We start from the raw sequence: 21,960 nt of genomic DNA on the forward strand, positions 1-21,960 counted from the left end.
ATGGTTGGGAAATAGATGGTTTTTACTTACATCTATTTATATCAAAACATTTACCTATGTTTTATATTGTTTAATAAAATAAATTTGTAAGGGTTATTTGACTAATGAATGAAACAAATATAAGTTGAAAATGAAAAAAGTCTTAGTTTTTTTTGGGTATCATTTTTATTCTTATCTTCATTTTTTTTTTTTTTTTTTTTTTTTTGAGACAGAGTCTCACTCTGTCGCCCAGGCTAGAGTGCAGTGGTGCGATGTCGGCTCACTGCAAGCTCCGCCTCCTGGGTTCACGCCATTCTCCTGCCTCAGTCTCCCGAGTAGCTGGGACTACAGGCACCTGCCACCACACCCGGCTAATTTTTTGTATTTTTTTAGTAGAGACGGGGTTTCACCATGTTAGCTAGGATGCTCTTGATCTCCTGACCTCATGATCCGCCTGCCTCGGCCTCCCAAAGCGTTGGGATTACAGGCGTGAGCCACCACGCCTGGCCTCTTACCTTCATTTCTAAGGTTACTCATAGATACTTAAAAGTCGTGAAGTAGGTTACCCATTAAAAATTCCTAAGTCAGGCTGGGCATGGTGGCTCATGATTGTAATGCCAACATTCTGGGAGACCAATGTGAGAGGATCACTTTAGGCCAGGAGTTTGAGACTAGCCTGGGTAATATAGTGAAACCCCATCTCTACAAAAAAAATTTAAAAGAATTGGCCAGGCACAGTGGCTCACACCTGCAATCCCAGCACTTTAGGAGGCCGGGGCAGGCGGATCACGAGATCAAGAGATCGAGACCATCTGGCCAACATGGTGAAACTCCACCTCTACTAAAAATACAGAAATTAGCTTGGCATGGTGGCGCGTATCTGTAGTCCCAGTTACTTGGGAGGCTGAGGCAGGAGAATGGCATGAACCCGGGAGGTGGAGGTTGCAGTGAGCCCAGATCGCGTCACTGCACTCCAGCCTGGTGACAGAGTGAGACTCCATCTCAATGAAAAAGAATTAGCTGGGTGTGGTGGTGTGCACCTGTAGTCCTAGCTGCCTTGTAGTCCTAGCTACTTGGGAGGCTGAGGTGGGAGGATCACTTGAGTCCAGAAGTTTGAGGCTGCATTGAGCTGTGATCTTACTGCACTCTAGCCTCGGTGACAGAGCAAGACCCTGTCTCTAAAAAACAAAACAACAACAAAAAAACCAAAATAAAAACAATTCCTGAGGCATGTTAGTTATCTGCAGAGTATTAGTCCTAAGGAGACTCCTATCCTATGGTTGTTGCCCCCTATTCTCTTTGGGATTTTTTTTTTTAATTTTAAGGAAAAGGAAAAAGAAACGAAAATGTTTAATCATGATAGTACAATAAGTGAGACAATGGGCTATAATAAAATTGGCCACTGTTAAGGGCAATGGGTTTACATTTGAACATTTTTGGTAGGTTGCTGACCAGCAATCAGCCATGTTTGGAGAGTGCTGCTTCCAGACCGGTGATGTGAAATTAACCATGGGAACTGGGACATTTTTGGATATTAACACTGGAAATAGCCTTCAACAGACTATTGGAGGTAAGTAGTTAGAATTTATCCTATTTATTAATCAAATATCACTTCTGTTCATATTTAACTTTTGTGATATTTACACTATTTTCCCATTTTGTGATATTCTCTAACATATTTTATTATTCTTAAAGACAGTTAATTATCATTTCCCTTTCTTTTCCCTTTAAATGAAAAGCATAAAAAACAAGAATGATATTACTGAAAAATTCAGGATATACGGTCAGCTTTCTGGGTATTTTTCTATAATACATGTTGTATTTGTTCAAAACTCCTTACTAGGGGCCGGGCATGGTGGCTCACGCCTGTAGTCCCAGCACTTTGGAAGGCTGAGGTGGGCGGATCACCCTAGGTCAGGAGTTTGAGACCAGCCTGGCCGACATGGTGAAACCCTGTGTCTACTAAAAATACAAAAAAATTAGCTGGGCATGGTGTCAGTCACCTGTAATCCCAGCTACTTGGGAGGCTGAGGCAGAAGAATCACTTGAACTGGGGAGGCAGAGGTTGCAGTGAGTCGAGATCATGCCACTGCACTCCAGCCTGGGTGACACGGTAAGACTCTGTCTCCAAAAAAAAAAAAAAAAAAAAAACTTCATACTAGGGTTCTAAATTTTTTTTTTTCTATTTGTTAGAAAATTATTTTGTGAATTTCTTCCAGTGGTAGTCCTCAGCTAGAGACCAATGCAATGGATAATGACAATTGCTAAGAATTTGCTCTTTTTAATAGAACAAATCCTAGGATTTACAAACCAAGAAATCTAGATTATAAACTATACTCTGGAGGGCTGGGAGCTCTTAGTTTGGGCTCTGTTTCCATAACATGGTTACTAAGAGGTGGCTTAAAAAATCTTTTTCCTACCTTTTATCCCTCCTCAAGCTCTTCTTTTTCCCCTAACTAGGAAGATGGAATTAGAAAATGTTGACAATTCTATTAGATTTTTTCTATTTAGGAGCCTTGTTTGAAAACCACAGGTAAACACAATAGCGTAGTTCTCTAGCAAACCAATCTCATAGTACCCTTTTATTTCTCAATTAAACTATTTATTGTCATGTTTCTAGAGATGTAGACATGCCTATAGCTAACACAAATTAGTATTTATTGTTCATATTATGTGCCAGGCACTGTGCTAAGTTCTTTTTATGTATTAATTCAGTTTGTTCATTTCGTAGCTCTCTGAGTAGGCCATTTTGTAGTTAAGGAAACTGAGGCTAAAAGGTTAGAAACTTTGCAAGACTACAGCTAGTAAATGTAAAAGGGCTGGAGTTTGAAGGTCCACAGTCTGACTTCAGAGGCACTTTGCAGTTTTTTGAGATAACCAAATCATTACATTGTAGAAGTCTCTATAATGAATTATGCATATATTTGACTTAACATTCATTGTTTGCTTTGCAAGGCTTTTATCCATTAATTGGGTGGAAGATTGGGCAAGAAGTCGTATGCTTAGCTGAAAGCAATGCAGGAGACACTGGTACTGCCATAAAATGGGCTCAACAGTTGGGTAAGTTGTCTTTTAAATGGATTTCACAAGCCAGACCTAAAGAATTCAAGAATGCCACAGGATTGCAGATTAGTAGGGAGCAAATGGATTGTTCAAATGAAACACTAAAATAAAATGACGTCTATTAAAAGAAAATATAAAGTATTTTTATGATATCGAAATGGTAAAAGGCTAGGTCTTAAAGACAGGAACCATAAAGAAAAAGAATAATAGATTTAACTATATAAAATATTAGTGGGTAAGGAGAGATATGCCATAAGCAAAATTAAAAGACAGATTGGTAAAAACAATTTGTAGCATATGTCAGAAAAATTAATAACATGACAAAAATGGGCAAAGGACGGAAGTACAGGTATTTTACAATCAAATGACTATAATGAAATGCTGTTCACATACGATAATTAAAGAAATGCACATTTTGGGCTGTGGTTCCAGTGTCAGTTCAGTTTTCAGTGCTTTCGCAGTGCTATTTGGATCTGCCCCTCATTTGTGCCACCGATGGTTTGCCTGGAGATTAGTTCTCAAAGCCTTAGGCTTGTTGTTTAGGGTCATATATTTACATGTGCAGCTCAAGAGTGAGACTAGGAGTTCATAAAAACCTTTATAAGGTAATTTTTCCTGAGCTCGTTTCTCTCAGTAATCTCCCTGGTACCTTTTGACTCTCAGGGGATCCCCATATTGGTGTTCTGGCTAGAAAGCTGGTGCTTTAGTTTCTCTACTGAACACCTGCTACTACTTCTACCTCCCTAGCCTAGTGGCAAGAGGGATGAGAGAAGGAGAAAAGGGGGGGTCAGAGAGAGAAGGAAAGAAGGGAAAAAAGGAAACAAAGAAAGAGAAAGAAGCCTGGGCGCGGTGGCTCACGCCTGTAATCCCAGCACTTTGGGGGGCTGAGGCGGGCAGATCACCTGAGGTTGGGAGTTCGAGACCAGCCTGACCAACATGGAGAAACCCTATCTTTACTAAAATACAAAATTAGCCGGGCATGGTGGTGTGCACCTGTAATCCCAGCTACTCTGGAGGCTGAGGCAGGAGAATCACTTGAACCCAGGAGGTGGAGGTTGTGGTGAGCCGAGATCACGCCATTGCACTCCAGCCTGGGCAACAAGAGCAAAACTCCATCTCAAAAAAAAAAAAAAAAGAAGGAAAGCAAAAGGGATTTTCTTAACCTCTCATCTTCGAGTTTTGGTTGCCTCTGCTGCTCTGTCTGCTGTCACTGCAGCCACAGGATTGCCAGGGGCAGGCAAGACCAAGGGGAGCGGGGGCACGGGAAGAAGCAAGCAAAAGGGATTTCCCCCCATGCTCTTAGCTTGCAGTTTTATGTGCCTGTGCTACTGGGCTGCCATTGCTGCTGCCATAGGATGGCCTGGGAGAATGAAAAAAATCTAAAGAAAATAAAAAATGGGAATCTCTCCACTCTGTCGTGTAGAGACCCTTGTCTCCTACTGCTCAGACCAGAAAAGAGCTTCTATTGAAGCTCTTCATATTTGCACTCAGTGTACAGATCTGAGTCCTTGGGTTTCAGGCTATCTCTGAGTCTAGGCCAGGAATATCAGAGAAAATATAAAAACAGGGAGTCCCCAGATGGCTTTTCCATTTATTCCTCCAAGATTCTTAGTTGCATTCAGTGGGAGAGAGTGAATGGAGTGTGCTTACTCTGAAAGACTTTTTATCAATTAGCTTATTTGACAACAGATTAAGTGGAAGATTATTTAGAGAAATTCTTCAAGCAAGGGATGAAACAAACAGTGAAGAATGTGAATAAGATAATCTCTCTTTGTTTTCTGTTTCTTTATCTGTTACCAAAAACTTTCCTCAAACCAAATGTCTAGTATGTTTTCCTACATCTTGTCTTGTAAAAATTGAATATTGGGACATGATTCGTTAAAAAGTATAGATTTTAAAACCAATTTTTTTAAAGAGATAGGAGTCTCGCTATATTGCCCAGGCTGGATTCAAACTCCTGGGCTCAAGTGATCCTCCTGCCTTTGCCTCCTGAGTAGCTGGGATTACAGATACGCCACCATACTCGGTTTAAAACCAGTGTTTTTAACATTAGTTTTTGAAGTGGTGAAGATATTTTGATGCATTATCTGGACATTTTGAACAAATGGATGAAACTTATGGATTTGATAACTGTCATTTTAAGTAAAATTTGTAGTTATTATTGAGTGCTCCTCATTAACTTGAGTTTTAATATAAGTGCTCCTTAAATGTCTTTAGTGAATTTAAGTATATTAATTTAGTAATATAACAAATCATAAAATGATATAAAGTCAACTTAATCAAGGCTCTCTAAAGCCAGCAATATTTATTATGACCGAGTCTTTTCTTCTGATCTATGCTGTTCAGTCCTACATACTCATTCAGAAGTCACTTTACAAACAAGGATATCCAAATGGCCAGTGGAAAGGTATTTAACTTTATTAGTCAGCAGGGAAATCCAAAATCAAACCACCATGTAATACTACCAAAATAACTAAATTGAAAAACGTAGACAATATCAACTATTGGCAGGAAGATAGGTGACTGGAACTCTCGTGCCGCTGGCAGGAGCCTTAAATTGGTAGAGCCACTTTGAAAAACTATTTGGCAATTATCTGTTAAAGCTGGTTCTAAATGTGAAGACCTTAGAACTGGCCATTCCATTCCTTTGTGTTAATAAACAGAAATGTATACATAGGTCCACCAAAAATAATGTACATGAATGTTCATTGGGATCTGTTTCTATTAGCCAAACACTAGGAACTACCCAGATGTATATCACTAATAGAATAGATTGATAAATTGTCTATAGTCACATAATGGAATGCTATATAGAGGTGAGAATGAATGGAGTACAACTACATGTAACAGTGTGAATGAATCTCACGAGTATGATGTTTAACAAAAGAAATTTGTATCTTGACCTGGGTGTCAGTTACTTGGGTGTATTCACACTGTGAAAACTCATCTAGCTATATACACTTAGGATTTGTGCATTTTTTTGGTCTGTATATCATGTACTTCAGTTAAAGTTTACTAAATTAATTGTCTTGGTTTTTTTGTTTGCATGTTTTTTAAAAATTGACTTTTAATATATCTGTTACTGGCCCCTTATTTAACTTATTAGATGGAGTATTTCAGTTAATTTTCTTGGGTATTATATTATAGGTAGATGATACTTTCATCAGAAACCTAGGATGGCTCTTATCTTTCAAAGAATAATTTTTTAATGCCAAAAATCCTACATAGAATTGATTTTTTAAACAGCCCAAATATCTTTAAAGGAAAAAGTGGCCGGGTGCGGCGGCTCATGCCTGTAATCCTAGCACTTTGGGAGGCGGAGGCAGGCGGATCACCTGAGGTCAGGAGTTCAAGACAGCCCGACCAACATGGAGAAACCCCATCTCTACTAAAAATACAAAATTAGCTGGGCATGGTGGCGCAAGCTTGTAATCCTAGCTACTTGGGAGGCTGAGGCAGGAGAATCGCTTGAACCTGGGAGGTGGAGGTTGTGGTGAGCTGAGATTGTGCGACTGCACTCCAGCCTGGGCAACAAGAGTGAAACTCTGTCTCAAAAAAAAAGTAAGGCCTGCTGCATACAGAGCCTAATAGGGCCTTCTACCTCCTGTCTCCCTTCTATGGGCCTGTAAACCTATGCAGTGTGAGAATTCAGATAGTACCAGAACAGAATGGTCTTTGTGCTGACCCTTTTAAGTGAGCAATCTTTTACATTATATTCATAATAAATGTTGATGCAGGTAAATACTATTATGTAACATAATTCTGTTTGTGTCTCTCCAACCTCTTCATTTTGTTTTAGGGTTTTTGATTGTTTGTTTTTGCAGACCTTTTCACAGATGCTGCTGAGACTGAAAAAATGGCCAAAAGTTTGGAGGATTCTGAAGGAGTTTGTTTTGTTCCATCTTTTAGTGGATTACAGGTATGTATTTTTTAAAGTTAATGGCAATTACAAATATTTTTCTTCTCCTGCCACACCCAAACTTATATATCTACCACTCTGTTACCTTAAAATTTGAGCACTGAACAGAACTAAGACGAAAGGTAGATTTTAGGGCTGAGAAGTTATGCTCTGACCAAGCATGAATTCCATGAGGAAGCAGAGCATCCTGAATGTGGCCCTGCTGGCTTGGCTTGTGCTGATGGAATTCAGCTGACTTCTGCTTAGAACTGTGTGGAACCTAAGAGTTGGAAGGTTTATCATAGAACTTTTACATAAGACTTAGCATTACTTTATCATGACCAAAAATAGCCATTTCCCAGTGGGGGGAATATATCAGTAAATTTGCATTCTTTACTTAGAGGAAATAAGCCATTGAGAATTAAGAGAAATAATGTCAAGGTACATACATCACACATATATGCACACACATGTATATGTATGTGTATATTTTGCACTTGTACATTTGTAAGTTTTAAACTTTTTAAAAATCAAAATCTTGGCTGGGCACAGTGGCTCACGCCTGTAATCCCAGCATTTTGGGAGGCTGAGGCGGGTGGATCACAAGGTCAGGAGATCGAGACCATCTTGGCTAACACGGTGAAACCCTGTCTCTACTAAAAATGCAAAAAATTAGCCGTGCATGGTGGCACATGCCTGTAGTCCCAGCTACTCAGCAGGCTGAAGCAGGAGAATTGCTTGAACCTGGGAGATGGAGGTTGCAGTGAGCCGAGATCACACCACTGCACTCCAGCCTGGGCAACAGAGTGAGAGTCTGTCTCAAAAAAAAAAAAAAAAAAAAAAAAAAAATCAAAATCTCTTTTCATTAATTGTTATGGTGGAGTATTGATTACTTTGTTTAATCAAAAAATGAACCTAGGAGAAGTCTTGATTTTGTAACATTTAACTTTGTATTTAATTGAAAGATCTCTGATACTGCCTTTAATTTTAAAGTATTATTACAAACACTTTTAAAACAACTTTTCAAGTATATTATTATGAAAGTTATATATCTGTATGTCATATACTTTAGTTAAAGTTTACTAAACTTTTTTTGGGAAAGCTCATACTACTCTTTTTAATCCTCCTCTAAATATTTTTTCCTTTCAAAAAATACAACTTTCTCTTCTTGCTTATCTCATATTCAGGCAATTAGTTACAAAAGTCCAAAATTTGAGTTTGGGTTTATAATATAGAAGCTGGTAGAAAAAAAAAATAGGTCAGGGTGTTTTAAATCTTTAAAAATATCATACTTCCAAAACTAGATTTTAAAATGGGCATTATTTCAATACCTGTAATATTTATATTTTGTGTACTTTATCCTAAAGGACTGAGAGCTTGTGAATTGATTCCATTGCATCCTCTTCAGGATGATGTGAGGGAACCTCTAAATAGCACCTATCATAGTCCAGAAAGTGAAAATTTTTTATCTAATTGAGATTTCAGGAAAAAGGTTAGATGAATAATTGTCCTCAGCAAGGTAAGGTTTGATTAGCCAACTACTGGTTCTTTTCTTCTCTCTGAAAAATGTGCTACAGGACTTAGTAGTCACCTTGTCTTAGCAAGTCTGTCTTTGACTTCTCCATCACCTCACATACCTGTAATATAATATAATAATTATATCTATTATGTAATAATAATAATATATTTTTAAAGTATTAAACCCAAAAGATTTACACAAAACTATCACAGGTTTGATTTTTAATTTCCTCTTGATAGCAAAATGTCCCTGTCCTGCCATGATTGCAACCTGCCCATATACTGGCAGTAGAGGGTAGTTGGGAGAGGTGGTAGGTTGACCGTAGGTCATGTATTTCCCTGTGTAAAATGAAACTTTAACTGGAAATTGAAAGTTAAATCAAACAGCAATAATGTGTTAATACTAAACTGGAAAATAGGAGGGAAGATCACCTATAATCTGCCTATGTCAAAAACTAGAGAAAATGAGGGATGGGGCATGAAAGGAAGGAAGGTTTATGTATCTGTGAAACTGCCTTTAATTTTAGAATATTGTTACAGCCTTAGATAATCGGGATCTGGATGTTGAAGGCCCCTAGTATTCTCATTTTCTCAAAGGAATCTGCTGAGAAAGGGGTACAGGATGAGCTTTGAGGAAAATGGGAAAGTCTAGGACAGCCACTTCAGGGAATGGCAGAAAGGGTGGAAGCCATACACTGGGGGTGGCATCAGTTAGTGCAACCATTATGGCTTTCCTCTAGCAGGGCTTGTGGTTTGGGGAGTGGGATACTGAAATAGGTATTAGAGGCAAGAATCAGTGGTCATTTACCTGTACGTTAGAGTTACTGTGATGATGGCAGTAATAGGATAGACAGAGAAGCTGTTTGTCCACATACTCTTGAGGACTGGGATTGGATAGCAGTCAGCAACTGACAGCAGTTCTTAGTGTTCTTTGGGTTCCTGCTTCTCTCTGTTCTGCTTTTCTCTTTTCATTACCAGCTTTGCTCTGTGGCCTTTCTTCCTCCATAGCTTCTGCTTAATTGTCATTATTTTTCTTACACTTTTTGCTTCTTCACAACTTAGAAATATCACATACAACCTTCCTCTCTCTACCTTATGCATCCTTTTAGCTTCAGTTCCCTCATTGATGGGGTCTTTTTCTTCGTGTTTCCTGGTTTTGGTTTTCAGGGGAGAGAATCTGATTGGACCACCTTGTCTTTTTGCGTTTCAGTCAGACACTGAGTCAGCTGTACTCACCCTCTACAGTTGTGGTGATGGCATTGGGACTAGAGCATGAAACATGGCAGCTTTAGTTAACAGGGCCTGTGGATTCAAGCAGTTTCCTTAGAAGGGGATGAAGCCAGCAAGTCCTGTGATTGCCATCTCTAGTTTTGTGAGTGACTAGGATGTCTGAATGGTGCAGTCTGTGTTCTGGGGCAGGAGACTACTAGTTTTGCCCAGGGAACCAAACAAATTTCAGGCCAGTTAAAGCAGTATTTTCTGTGATATCCTGGAAGAAGTCATATTTATGCAGGAAAAATCATAGCATATTGCTAGGAACTAATTGAACTGGCCAAATCTGACTAATCTTAGTTTTATGATACTATACCATCTGATATAAACCAGATTTACTGTATACGTTTTTACTAATTAAAATCACCAGAAGGTGTTAATAGATTTGAAAAATTAAAATAAAATCTCAGTAGGAGGGAAATCATAGCTATAGCAAAGATAAGATGTAATATAGAATTTCTTAAGTCATTAAGAAAAATAGTTTGTTCATTTATTCACCAAATGTGTATTGCTCTCCCATGGGGAGCCAGATATAGTGCTAGACACAAGAGACACACTGGGAGTACATTGGACAAGGTTCCACCCTGTGGTACTTACAGTGTATTGAGAAAGGTGGGGTTTCAACAAACCATCAAGCAGAATATGTGATTATAAACTGTGGTGCATGGTATGATGGGAAATTACAGGGTTCCATAAAAACAGAGACCTCGTCTAGTCTCTGGGGTCCAGAGTTTTCCCTGAGGAAGCCAAACCAAGATTTGGAAGGGAGTAAGAATTAATTAGGAGAAAGGGTGGTAGAGGTGTTTCAGGTAAAGGGATGATGTGTCAAAACCCTGAAGCTAGAAGGTGCTTTTTCTGAGAACCATAATTTCCTGACAGCACTGGATGTCCTTGAAATGACCATTTTGGTGTGTTGCCCTCTTGTGAGACTCTTGTCTGTTTCCTTGTGAGACTGCAAGCTCCAGCAGGGATGTTTGTTCTTCATGTTTTTTTTTATTTTTTTTTTTTATTATTTATTTATTTATTTATTTATTTATTTTTTTTTTTTTTTATTATACTTTAGGGTTTTAGGGTACATGTGCACAATGTGCAGGTTTGTTACATATGTATCCATGTGCCATGTTGATTTCCTGCACCCATTAATTCGTCATTTAGCATTAGGTGTATCTCCTAATGCTGTCCCTCCCCCCTCCCCCCACCCCACAACAGTCCCCGCGGCGTGATGTTCCCCTTCCTGTGTCCATGAGTTCTCATTGTTCAGTTCCCACCTATGAGTGAGAACATGCGGTGTTTGGTTTTTTGTCCTTGCGATAGTTTACTGAGAATGATGTTTTCGAGTTTCATCCATGTCCCTACAAAGGACATGAACTCATCATTTTTTATGGCTGCATAGTATTCCATGGTGTATATGTGCCACATTTTCTTAATCCAGTCTATCGTTGTTGGACATTTGGGTTGGTTCCAACTCTTTGCTATTGTGAATAGTGCCGCAATAAACATACGTGTGCATGTGTCTTTATAGCAGCATGATTTATAGTCCTTTGGGTATATACCCAGTAATGGGATGGCTGGGTCAAATGGTATTTCTAGTTCTAGATCCCTGAGGAATCGCCACACTGACTTCCACAATGGTTGAACTAGTTTACAGTCCCACCAACAGTGTAAAAGTGTTCCTATTTCTCCACATCCTCTCCAGCACCTGTTGTTTCCTGATTTTTTAATGATGGCCATTCTAACTGGTGTGAGATGGTATCTCACTGTGGTTTTGATTTGCATTTCTCTGATGGCCAGTGATGAGGAGCATTTCTTCATGTGTTTTTTGGCTGCATAAATGTCTTCTTTTGAGAAGTGTCTGTTCATGTCCTCTGCCCACTTTTTGATGGGGTTGTTTGTTTTTTTCTTGTAAATTTGTTTGAGTTCATTGTAGATTCTGGATATTAGCCCTTTGTCAGATGAGTAGGTTGCAAAAATTTTCTCCCATTGTGTAGGTTGCCTGTTCACTCTGATGATAGTTTCTTTTGCTGTGCAGAAGCTCTTTAGTTTAATGAGATCCCATTTGTCGATTTTGGCTTTTGTTGCCATTGCTTTTGGTGTTTTAGACATGAAGTCCTTGCCCACGCCTATGTCCTGAATGGTATTGCCTAGGTTTTCTTGTAGGATTTTAATGGTTTTAGGTCTAACATATAAGTCTTTAATCCATCTTGAATTAATTTTTGTATAAGGTGTAAGGAAGGGATCCAGTTGCAGCTTTCTACATATGGCTAGCCAGTTTTCCCAGCACCATTTATTAAATAGGGAATCCTTTCCCCATTTCTTGTTTTTGTCAGGTTTGTCAAAGATCAGATAGTTGTAGCTATGCGGCATCATTTCTGAGGGCTCTGTTCTGTTCCATTGATCTATGTCTCTGTTGTGGTACCAGTACCATGCTGTTTTGGTTACTGTAGCCTTGTAGTATAGTTTAAAGTCAGGTAGCGTGATGCCTCCAGCTTTGTTCTTTTGGCTTAGGATTGACTTGGCGATGCGGGCTCTTTTTTGGTTCCATATGAACTTTAAAGTAGTTTTTTCCAATTCTGTGAAGAAAGTCATTGGTAGCTTGATGGGGATGGCATTGAATCTATAAATTACCTTGGGCAGTATGGCCATTTTCACGATATTGATTCTTCCAACCCATGAGCATGGAATGTTCTTCCATTTGTTTGTATCCTCTTTTATTTCATTGAGCAGTGGTTTGTAGTTCTCCTTGAAGAGGTCCTTCACATCCCTTGTAAGTTGGATTCCTAGGTATTTGATTCTCTTTGAAGCAATTGTGAATGGGAGTTCACTCATGATTTAGCTCTCTGTTTGTCTGTTATTGGTGTACAAGAATGCTTGTGATTTTTGTACATTAATTTTGTATCCTGAGACTTTGCTGAAGTTGCTAATCAGCTTAAGGAGATTTTGGGCTGAGACAATGGGGTTTTCTAGATATACAATCATGTCATCTGCAAACAGGGACAATTTGACTTCCTCTTTTCCTAATTGAATACCCTTTATTTCCTTCTCCTGCCTGATTGCTCTGGCCAGAACTTCCAGCACTATGTTGAATAGTAGCGGTGAGAGAGGGCATCCCTGTCTTGTGCCAGTTTTCAGAGGGAATGCTTCCAGTTTTTGCCCATTCAGTATGATATTGGCTGTGGGTTTGTTGTAGATAGCTCTTATTATTTTGAGATACGTCCCATCGATACCTAATTTATTGAGAGTTTTTAGCATGAAGGGTTGTTGAATTTTGTCAAAGGCCTTTTCTGCGTCTATTGAGATAATCATGTGGTTTTTGTCTTTGGTTCTGTTTATATGCTGGATTACATTTATTGATTTGCGTATGTTGAACCAGCCTTGCATCCCAGGGATGAAGCCCACTTGATCATGGTGGATAAGCTTTTTGATGTGCTGCTGGATTCGGTTTGCCAGTATTTTATTGAGGATTTTTGCATCAATGTTCATCAAGGATATTGGTCTGAAATTCTCTTTTTTGGTTATGTCTCTGCCAGGTTTTGGTATCAGGACGATGCTGGCTTCGTAAAATGTGTTAGGGAGGATTCCCTCTTTTTCTATCGATTGGAATAGTTTCAGAAGGAATGGTACCAGTTCCTCCTTGTACCTCTGGTAGAATTCAGCTGTGAATCCATCAGGTCCTGGACTCTTTTTGGTTGGTAAGCTATTGATTATTGCCACAATTTCAGAACCTGTTATTGGTCTATTCAGAGATTCAACTTCTTCCTGGTTTAGTCTTGGGAGGGTGTATTTGTCGAGGAATTTATCCATTTCTTCCAGATTTTCTAGTTTATTTGCATAGAGGTGTTTGTAGTATTCTCTGATGGTAGATTGTATTTCTGTGGGATCGGTGGTGATATCCCCTTTTTCGTTTTTTATTGCATCTATTTGATTCTTCTCTCTTTTCTTCTTTATTAGTCTTGCTAGCGGTCCATCAATTTTGTTGATCTTTTCAAAAAACCAGCTCCTGGATTCATTAATTTTTTGAAGGGTTTTTTGTGTCTCTATTTCCTTCAGTTCTGCTCTGATTTTAGTTATTTCTAGCCTTCTGCTAGCTTTTGAATGTGTTTGCTCTTGCTTTTCTAGTTCTTTTAATTGTGATGTTAGGGTGTCAATTTTGGATCTTTCCTGCTTTCTCTTGTGGGCATTTAGTGCTATAAATTTTCCTCTACACACTGCTTTGAACGTGTCCCAGAGATTCTGGTATGTTGTGTCTTTGTTCTCGTTGGTTTCAAAGAACATCTTTATTTCTGCCTTCATTTCATTATGTACCCAATAGTCATTCAGGAGCAGGTTGTTCAGTTTCCATGTAGTTGAGCGGTTTTGACTGAGTTTCTTAATCCTGAGTTCTAGTTTGATTGCACTGTGGTCTGAGAGACAGTTTGTTATAATCTCTGTTCTTTTACATTTGCTGAGAAGAGCTTTACTTCCAACTATGTGGTCAATTTTGGAATAGGTGTGGTGTGGTGCTGAAAAAAATGTATATTCTGTTGATTTGGGGTGGAGAGTTCTGTAGATGTCTATTAGGTCCACTTTATGTAGAGCTGAGTTCAATTCCTGGATATCCTTGTTAACTTTCTGTCTCGTTGATCTGTCTAATGCTGACAGTGGGGTGTTAAAATCTCCCATTATTATTGTGTGGGAGTTTAAGTCCCTTTGTAGGTCACTGAGGACTTGCTTTATGAATCTGGGTGCTCCTGTGTTGGGTGCATATATATTTAGGATAGTTAGCTCTTCTTGTTGAATTGATCCCTTTACCATTATGTAATGGCCTTCTTTGTCTCTTTTGATCTTTGTTGGTTTAAAGTCTATTTTATCAGAGACTAGGATTGCAACCCCTGCCTTTTTTTGTTTTCCAGTTGCTTGATAGATCTTCCTCCATCCCTTTATTTTGAGTCTATGTGTGTCTCTGCACGTGAGATGGGTTTCCTGAATACAGCACACTGATGGGTCCTGACTCCTTATCCAGTTTGCCAGTCTGTGTCTTTTGATTGGAGCATTTAGCCCATTTACATTTAACGTGAATATTGTTATGTGTGAATCTGATCCTGTCATTATGATGTTAGTTGGTTATTTTGCTCGTTAGTTGCTATAGTTTCTTCCTAGCCTCAATGGTCTTTACAATTTGGCATGTTTTTGCAGGGGCTAGTACCGGTTGTTCCTTTCCATGTTTAGTGCTTCCTTCAGGAGCTCTTTTAGGGCAGGCCTGGTGGTGACAAAATCACTCAGCGTTTGCTTGTCTGTAAAGTATTTTATTTCTCCTTCACTTATGAAGCTTAGTTTGGCGGGATAGGAAATTCTGGGTTGAAAATTCTTTTCTTTAAGAATGTTGAATATCGGCCCCCACTCTCTTCTGGCTTGTAGAGTTTCTGCTGAGAGATCAGCTGTTAGTCTGATGGGCTTCCCTTTGTGGGTAACCCGACCTTTCTCTCTGGCTGCCCTTAACATTTTTTCCTTCATTTCCACTTTGGTGAATCTGACAATTATGTGTCTTGGAGTTGCCCTTCTCGAGGAGTATCTTTGTGGCGTTCTCTGTATTTCCTGAATCTGAATGCTGGCCTGCCTTGCTAGATTGGGGAAGTTCTCCTGGATAATATCTTGCAGAGTGTTTTCCAACTTGGTTCCATTCTCCCCATCATTTTCAGGTACACCAATCAGACGTAGGTTTGGTCTTTTCACATAGTCCCAAATTTCTTGGAGGCTTTGTTCATTTCTTTTTATTCTTTTTTCTCTAAACTTCCCTTCTCTCTTCATTTCATTCATTTCATCTTCTATCAGCGATACCCTTTCTTCCAGTTGATCGCATCTGCTACTGAGGCTTCTGCATTCTTCGCGTAGTTCTCGAAACTTGGCTTTCAGCTCCATCATCTCCTTTAAGCCCTTCTCTCCATTGGTTATTCTAGTTATCCATTCTTCTAATTTTTTTTCAAAGTTTTTAACTTCTTTGCTATTGTTTTGAATTTCCTCTCGTAGCTCAGAGTAGTTTGATCGTCTGAAGCCTTCTTCTCTCAACTCATCAAAGTCATCCTCCATCCAGCTTTGTTCCGTTGCTGGTGAGGAACTGCGTTCCTTTGGAGGAGAAGAGGTGCTCTGTTTTTTAGAGTTTCCAGTTTTTTTGGTCTGTTTTTTCCCCATCTTTGTGGTTTTGTCTACTTTTTGTCTTCGATGTTGGTGATGTACAGATGGGTTTTTGGTGTGGATGTCCTTTCTGTTTGTTAATTTTTCTTCTACCAGACAAGACCCTCAGCTGCAGGTCTGTTGGAGTTTACTAGAGGTCCACTCCAGACCCTGTTTGGCTGGGTGTCAGCAGCGGTGGCTGCAGAACAGCGGATTTTCGTGAGACCACAAATTCAGCTGTCTGATAGTTCCTCTGAAAGTTTTGTCTCAGAGGAGTACCCGGTTGAATGAGGTGTCAGTCTGTCCCACTGGGGGGGTGCCTCCCAGTTAGGCTGCTCAGGGGTGAGGGACCCACTTTAGGAGGCAGTCTGTCCGTTCTCAGATCTCCAGCTTTGTGCTGGGAGAACCACTACTCTCTTCAAAGCTGTCAGTCAGACAGGGACATTTAAGGCTGTGGAGGTTCTCACTGAGTTTTTGGTTGTCTGTGCCCTGCCCCCAGAGGTGGAGCCTACAGAGGCAGGTGGGCCTCCTTGAGCTGTGGTGGGCTCCACCCAGTTCGAGCTTCCTGGCTGCTTTGTTTACCTAAGCAAGCCTGGGCAATGGCGGGCGCCCCTCCCCCAGCCTCGCTGCCGCCTTGCAGCGTGATCTCAGACTGCTGTGCTAGCAATCAGCAAGACTCTGTGGGCATAGGGCCCTCCGAGCCAGGTGCGGGACACAATCTCCTAGCGTGCCGTTTTCCAGGCCCGTTGGAAAAGCGCAGTATTAGGACGGGACTGACCCGATATTCCAGGTGCCGTCTGTTTTCCCTTTCTTTGACTAGGAAAGGGAACTCCCTGACCCCTTGCACTTCCCGAGTGAGGCAATGCCTTGCCCTGCTTCGGCTCGCGCACAGTGCGCTTCACCGACTGTCCTGAACCCACTTAGGCACTCCCTAGTGAGATGAAACCGGTACCTCAAGCAGAAACGCAGAAATCACCCGTCTTCTGTGTCGCTGGGGCTGGGAGCTGGAGACCGGAGCTGTTCCTATTGGGCCATCTTGGCTCCACCCCCTGTTCTTCATGTTTTTTGTTTTTGTTTTTGTTTTTGTTTTTGTTTTTGTTTTGAGACGGAGTCTTGCTCTGTTGCCCAGGCTAGAGTGCAGTGGCGCCATCTCCACTCACTGCAAGCTCTGCCTCCCGGGTTCACGCCATTCTCTTGCCTCAGCCTCCCGAGTAGCTGGGACTACAGGTGCCCGCCACCACGTGTGGCTAATTTTTTGTATTTTTAGTAGAGATGGGGTTTCACCATGTTGGCCAGGCTGGTTTCAAACTCCTGACCTCAAGTGATCCACCTTTGTCGGCCTCCCAAAGTGCTAGGATTACAGGTGTGAGCCACCGTGCCTGGCCTGTTTTTCATCTTTGTGTCCCACAATTGCCTTACATTTCTGGAGATACAAAGATGAATAGAAACCTCATCTGATTAATACATACTTCCAGCTCAACATTTTGGCTCTTTTGAGAACATGTTAGGCTGGATTATTTCTGATATTAGGCAGTAAGACTGTTAAGCTAAGAGAGAAGAGTGTAGTGGTGTTTTTTTTTAGACCCTGTCTCACTCTGTCACCTAGGCTGGAGTGCAGTAACACGATCACAGCTCATTGCAGCCTCAAACCCCTGGGCACAAGCAATCCTCCCACCTCAGCCTCCCAAGTAGCTGTAACTACAGGTGTGTATCACACCCAGCTAATATTTAAAGTTTTCTGTAGAGGTGGTATCTTGCTTTGTTGCCCAGGATGGTGTTGAATTCCTGGGCTGAAGCAATCCTCCCGCCTTGGCCTCCCAGAGTGCTAGGATTACAGGTGTGAGCCACTGCACCTGGCCAGAGTATAGTTTTAATGTCTGACAACATATTTGATTTAAAGTTATGACACTAAAAAGTACATTTTTGTAGAAAGCTATTCTACATAGTAAAAAGTAGAAAGCTATTCTACATATTAAACAATTTTAGTGTAAAAGCTTTATAAGTGGAGAAGGGAGATTTCTGTGATTGCTCTTCATTTTCCACATTTATAAAGCTAAGCATTTAATAATTTGTTACTATATGCTTCAGTTCCTCTTTCTGACATAAATGCAAACAGAAGCTAAGTACAGTAACTATGACTCAATATTGTTTAAATGCTGTTAAAAAGTTATCCCAATATTTACCATAATCTTTTATTTTAAAATTATTTAACCATAGCATTATTTTCTTCTAACGTGGCTATGTTTTTATTGTATAGTATTTCCTCAAGTCCGTAGATGTAATTTAGAATAATAATAATAATATATTCTTGTTATCTCTTACTGTAGGCTCCATTAAATGACCCCTGGGCATGTGCCTCTTTTATGGGTTTGAAGCCTTCCACCAGTAAATACCATCTTGTACGAGCAATATTGGAGTCAATAGCTTTCAGGTATGAAAACCTGCCCTAAACTTCCCCTTCCCCATATAATATTGCCGTGTCTTTCATTAATTTGCTACTAAATGGAAAATTTCTTAATTTTAATTAAATTCTTTAATTTGTATATTTGGCTTATTTGATACTATATATTATGTAATATGTTCTCCTTGCTAATTTCCATGGTATCTTTCTTATTTTTTCTTATATTTAATGTACCAATACCACTCAGACTTGATATCTGAAAATTGAAGGATTTTTTTTAAAAATTCAATTTCTTAAGCATGCAAGATTCAAAATTTGGATTTTCAAAGGTTTAGTATCCTTATTCATGAAAGATAATTCCAAGTAATAATGCTTCTGTTGTACCCCAAAACTGAGTCATCAGAATTATTCTTCATGCATATTTCCCTGTAATCTTTTTGTTATGGGACAGGTGTTAATTATTGAAATTAAGAATGATGCTGTCATGAATATGGGATGTTTGTAACATTTAAAATAAAATTTTCTGTGATTACAAAATAATTGTTTTTATATTTGATGAATTCTATTAGATTTTACTTATGGTTTGCCATCTTAATAGCTATCTATTAAATAGATGCTTGTTTTAAATTTTTCTTTGTAGAATGGTAATAGATAAAATTTAGTTGTAAAATATAAATTATGGCTTCTTACATGAAGGCAAAGAAAACACAAGGACCTGCGCTTCTTGCTTATTTGAGTATCTGTTATACAGTTTCCATTTAGCACAATTTATTTCTTTAATATTTTGTTTTGTACATTTTATAAATATCAAATAAATAAAACTATAGTTCGTGTTTTTCAAGATCAGAATAAAGTAGTGAATTATTATGATATGAATTTATTATAAATAGTTATCTTGTTTTTTAACTAGAAACAAACAGTTATATGAGATGATGAAGAAAGAGATTCATATTCCTGTAAGAAAAATCCGGTATGTAAAGTTTATTTCTAATAGACTTAATTCGAAATTAGAAGTAAGTGGTAGCTGCTATGAGCTACCACTCATTTCTTTTTGAGATCCTGAATAATTCATCTTTATGATTATTGAGGATTTCAAAAATAACTTCTGCCTACCTCCTTCACAACAAAATTCTTTTTTTTTGTAATTTGTATTTTTATTGAGACGGAGTCTTGCTGTGTCACTCAGGCTAGAGTGCAGTGGCATGATCTCAGCTCACTGCAACCTCTGCTGCCCGGGTTCAAGTGATTCTCGTGCCTCACCATCCCGAGTAGTTGTGACTACAGACATGCGCCACCATGCCCGGCTAATTTTTTTGTATTTTTAGTAATGATGGGGTTTCGCCATGTTGGCCAGGCTGGTGTCGAACTCCTGACCTCAGGTGATCCGCCCTCCTCAGCCTCCCACAGTGCTGGGATTACAGGCGTGAGCCAACGTGCCCAGCTACAACAAAATTCTTGGTCATAGGAATTCAGAGAGGAAAGGAGAGCTAACTGTGGATTTATGGAGAATATAATACAATATCAAATTCGGGTGCATCTTGGCACCCATATGTGTAGTATATCAATTTTTAAAATCTCTTTTTTGGGTGTGTAGCTATCCTTTGGGCATGTAAGCATCAAACTTCTTGACTTTCTTTTCTGTAATATTTAAGTGAATTTTTATGTTGCCTTAGTTTATTATACCTGGCCTGTTTTCAACTAGTCCTAAGACAAGGACAGGTGAGAAAATTGATGGCAGAAATAAGGAAAATGTTTAAAGATTACCCAGTAAGGTTCTCTGTCATTAGGTTAATGCTAAGTGATTTAATTTTAGAATTAAAAAGTTAAATTTATAAAATAAATCAAGGATTTCAGAAAAAATATGGCCCACTGAAAAAGAATGATGCTTTTGTTGTAGTAATTCATCTTACATATTTTGTTCCCCACAGGGCAGATGGAGGAGTTTGTAAGAATGGTTTTGTCATGCAGATGACTTCAGACCTGATTAATGAGAATATAGACAGACCTGCCGACATTGACATGTCATGCCTGGGTGCAGCTTCTCTAGCTGGCCTTGCTGTTGGTATGTGTGAAATTTATAAGAATGAGAGTTTTCTTGCAAACTGTTTCTTACAGATAGCATTTCTCCTGTCAAATCACAAAATTGTAGAGAGTCTGGAAAGCCTTGGTGTCCATTAAACTCCATACGCATATGCATATTACAAAATATCCTGTGACCTCGTCTGTTGGTGAGTCTGGTTGCACCTCTTCTATCCTCACCTCACTCCTTCAGTCAGAAGTATGAGACAAGAACAGTTAATTCTCAGCTGCGTCAGTCTCTAGCAAGAGAAAGTCTCTGGGTAAACTTTCCGGATAGATAGTGTTAAAGAAAAAAATTATTCAGTGACACTTATTAAAGAACAATAAGGTGAGCCGGGTGCAGTGGCTCACGCCTGTAATCCCAGCACTTTGGGAGGCTGAGGCAGGTGGATCACCTGAGGTCAAGAGTTCAAGACCGGCTTGGCTAACATGGCAAAACCCTGTCTTGACTAAAAGTACAAATATTAGCTGGGCATGGTGGCATGTGCCTGTAATCCCAACTACTCTGGAGGCTGAGACAGGAGAATTGCTTGAACCTGGGAAGGCGGAGAGGTTGCAGTGAGCCGAGATGGTGCCACTGCATTCCATCCTGGGTGACAGAGCAAGACTGTCAAAAAAAAAAAAAAAAAGAACAGTAAGGTGGGCTTTATTCTGGAGGACTATCAAGATAGGTATAGGGACTACTTCAGTGGGATCTTATGGTGGGAGAGAGAATTTAGGCTCAACTTTGAATACAATAAGGAAAAGTGAGAAATTATAGCCAAAGAGCAGAGTGAGAGTCAGTGGATGGAAAACTACTAAGAGGAAACGTTGAGGTAAGGGGAAATTCTTGCTAACCAACCTAATAACATTCTCAAGAAGGCAGGCCAGGGTGATCAGATGTCATCTGGAGGATGCTGGAGGATGAGATATCGAGGTTGATCAGAAATTGAGGATGGGCTACACTAATTTAGCAGAATTCTTGCTCAAATTAGATAATGCAGAGATGACCATGGAAGTCCAAAAGTTGAGGACTAGTTGGAAAAGAGCTTGGAGGAGCCTGAGTGGAGTTTGGTCAAGGAGGAAACTTCGTCAGTAGGTTTGCCTGTGGCATTAGAAACTACTCCATTCTTTTATTTATTGAACAACATTTGTGGAGCACCTGCTACATGACAATCACTGCTGGCAATAAAGGGATTAAAAGCCATAGTCTCTGATTCCTGGTGGAAGGAGACAGGTAAGTCAAGTGATTATTAAGTTTGTTTGATAAAGCCAGTGAACAGTGACAGTGTTAATAAGCAAGTGGCCTAGGCTTCCCAGAGGAGAGCACATACAGTTCAATTTTGAAGGGGCTAGCAGAGAGTCAGGTGAGGAGAGGGTAAGAGATGGGTGGCTCAATATCCCTACTGCAACTTGTGCAAAGGCATTGATCAATGATGGGAAGTACTGTTATGGTGAGAGCAAGAAGGGAGTGGGAGAGGTACATAGAGGTCCAGTTGTGGTGACTCCTCATAAAGAGGAGTTCGGACCTGATCCTGAAGGCATTGGAGAGCCAGAGACCCACTAAAGAATTTTAACTGGGGGTTGAGGGGGGTGGGGGGGGTGTGGACCATAGAAAGATCTG

General features: G+C 39.7%; 1 protein-coding gene across 6 annotated transcripts in view; it reads left to right on the forward strand.

Moving 5' to 3' along the window:
- Positions 1-21,960, forward strand: part of GK5 (glycerol kinase 5) — a 78,748-nt gene that overhangs the window by 41,368 nt on the left and 15,420 nt on the right. For all 6 annotated transcript variants that reach the window (XM_055295181.2, XM_063610676.1, XM_063610678.1 and 3 more), the window contains 6 exons: positions 1,423-1,549; positions 2,935-3,039; positions 6,867-6,961; positions 18,205-18,308; positions 19,189-19,248; positions 20,207-20,340. In XM_055295181.2, the coding sequence (XP_055151156.2) occupies positions 1,423-1,549; positions 2,935-3,039; positions 6,867-6,961; positions 18,205-18,308; positions 19,189-19,248; positions 20,207-20,340 (625 nt within the window). The remainder of the gene's footprint in view (positions 1-1,422; positions 1,550-2,934; positions 3,040-6,866; positions 6,962-18,204; positions 18,309-19,188; positions 19,249-20,206; positions 20,341-21,960) is intronic.

This window comes from Symphalangus syndactylus, chromosome 10, assembly GCF_028878055.3.
Source record: "Symphalangus syndactylus isolate Jambi chromosome 10, NHGRI_mSymSyn1-v2.1_pri, whole genome shotgun sequence".
Classification (NCBI taxonomy): domain Eukaryota; kingdom Metazoa; phylum Chordata; class Mammalia; order Primates; family Hylobatidae; genus Symphalangus; species Symphalangus syndactylus.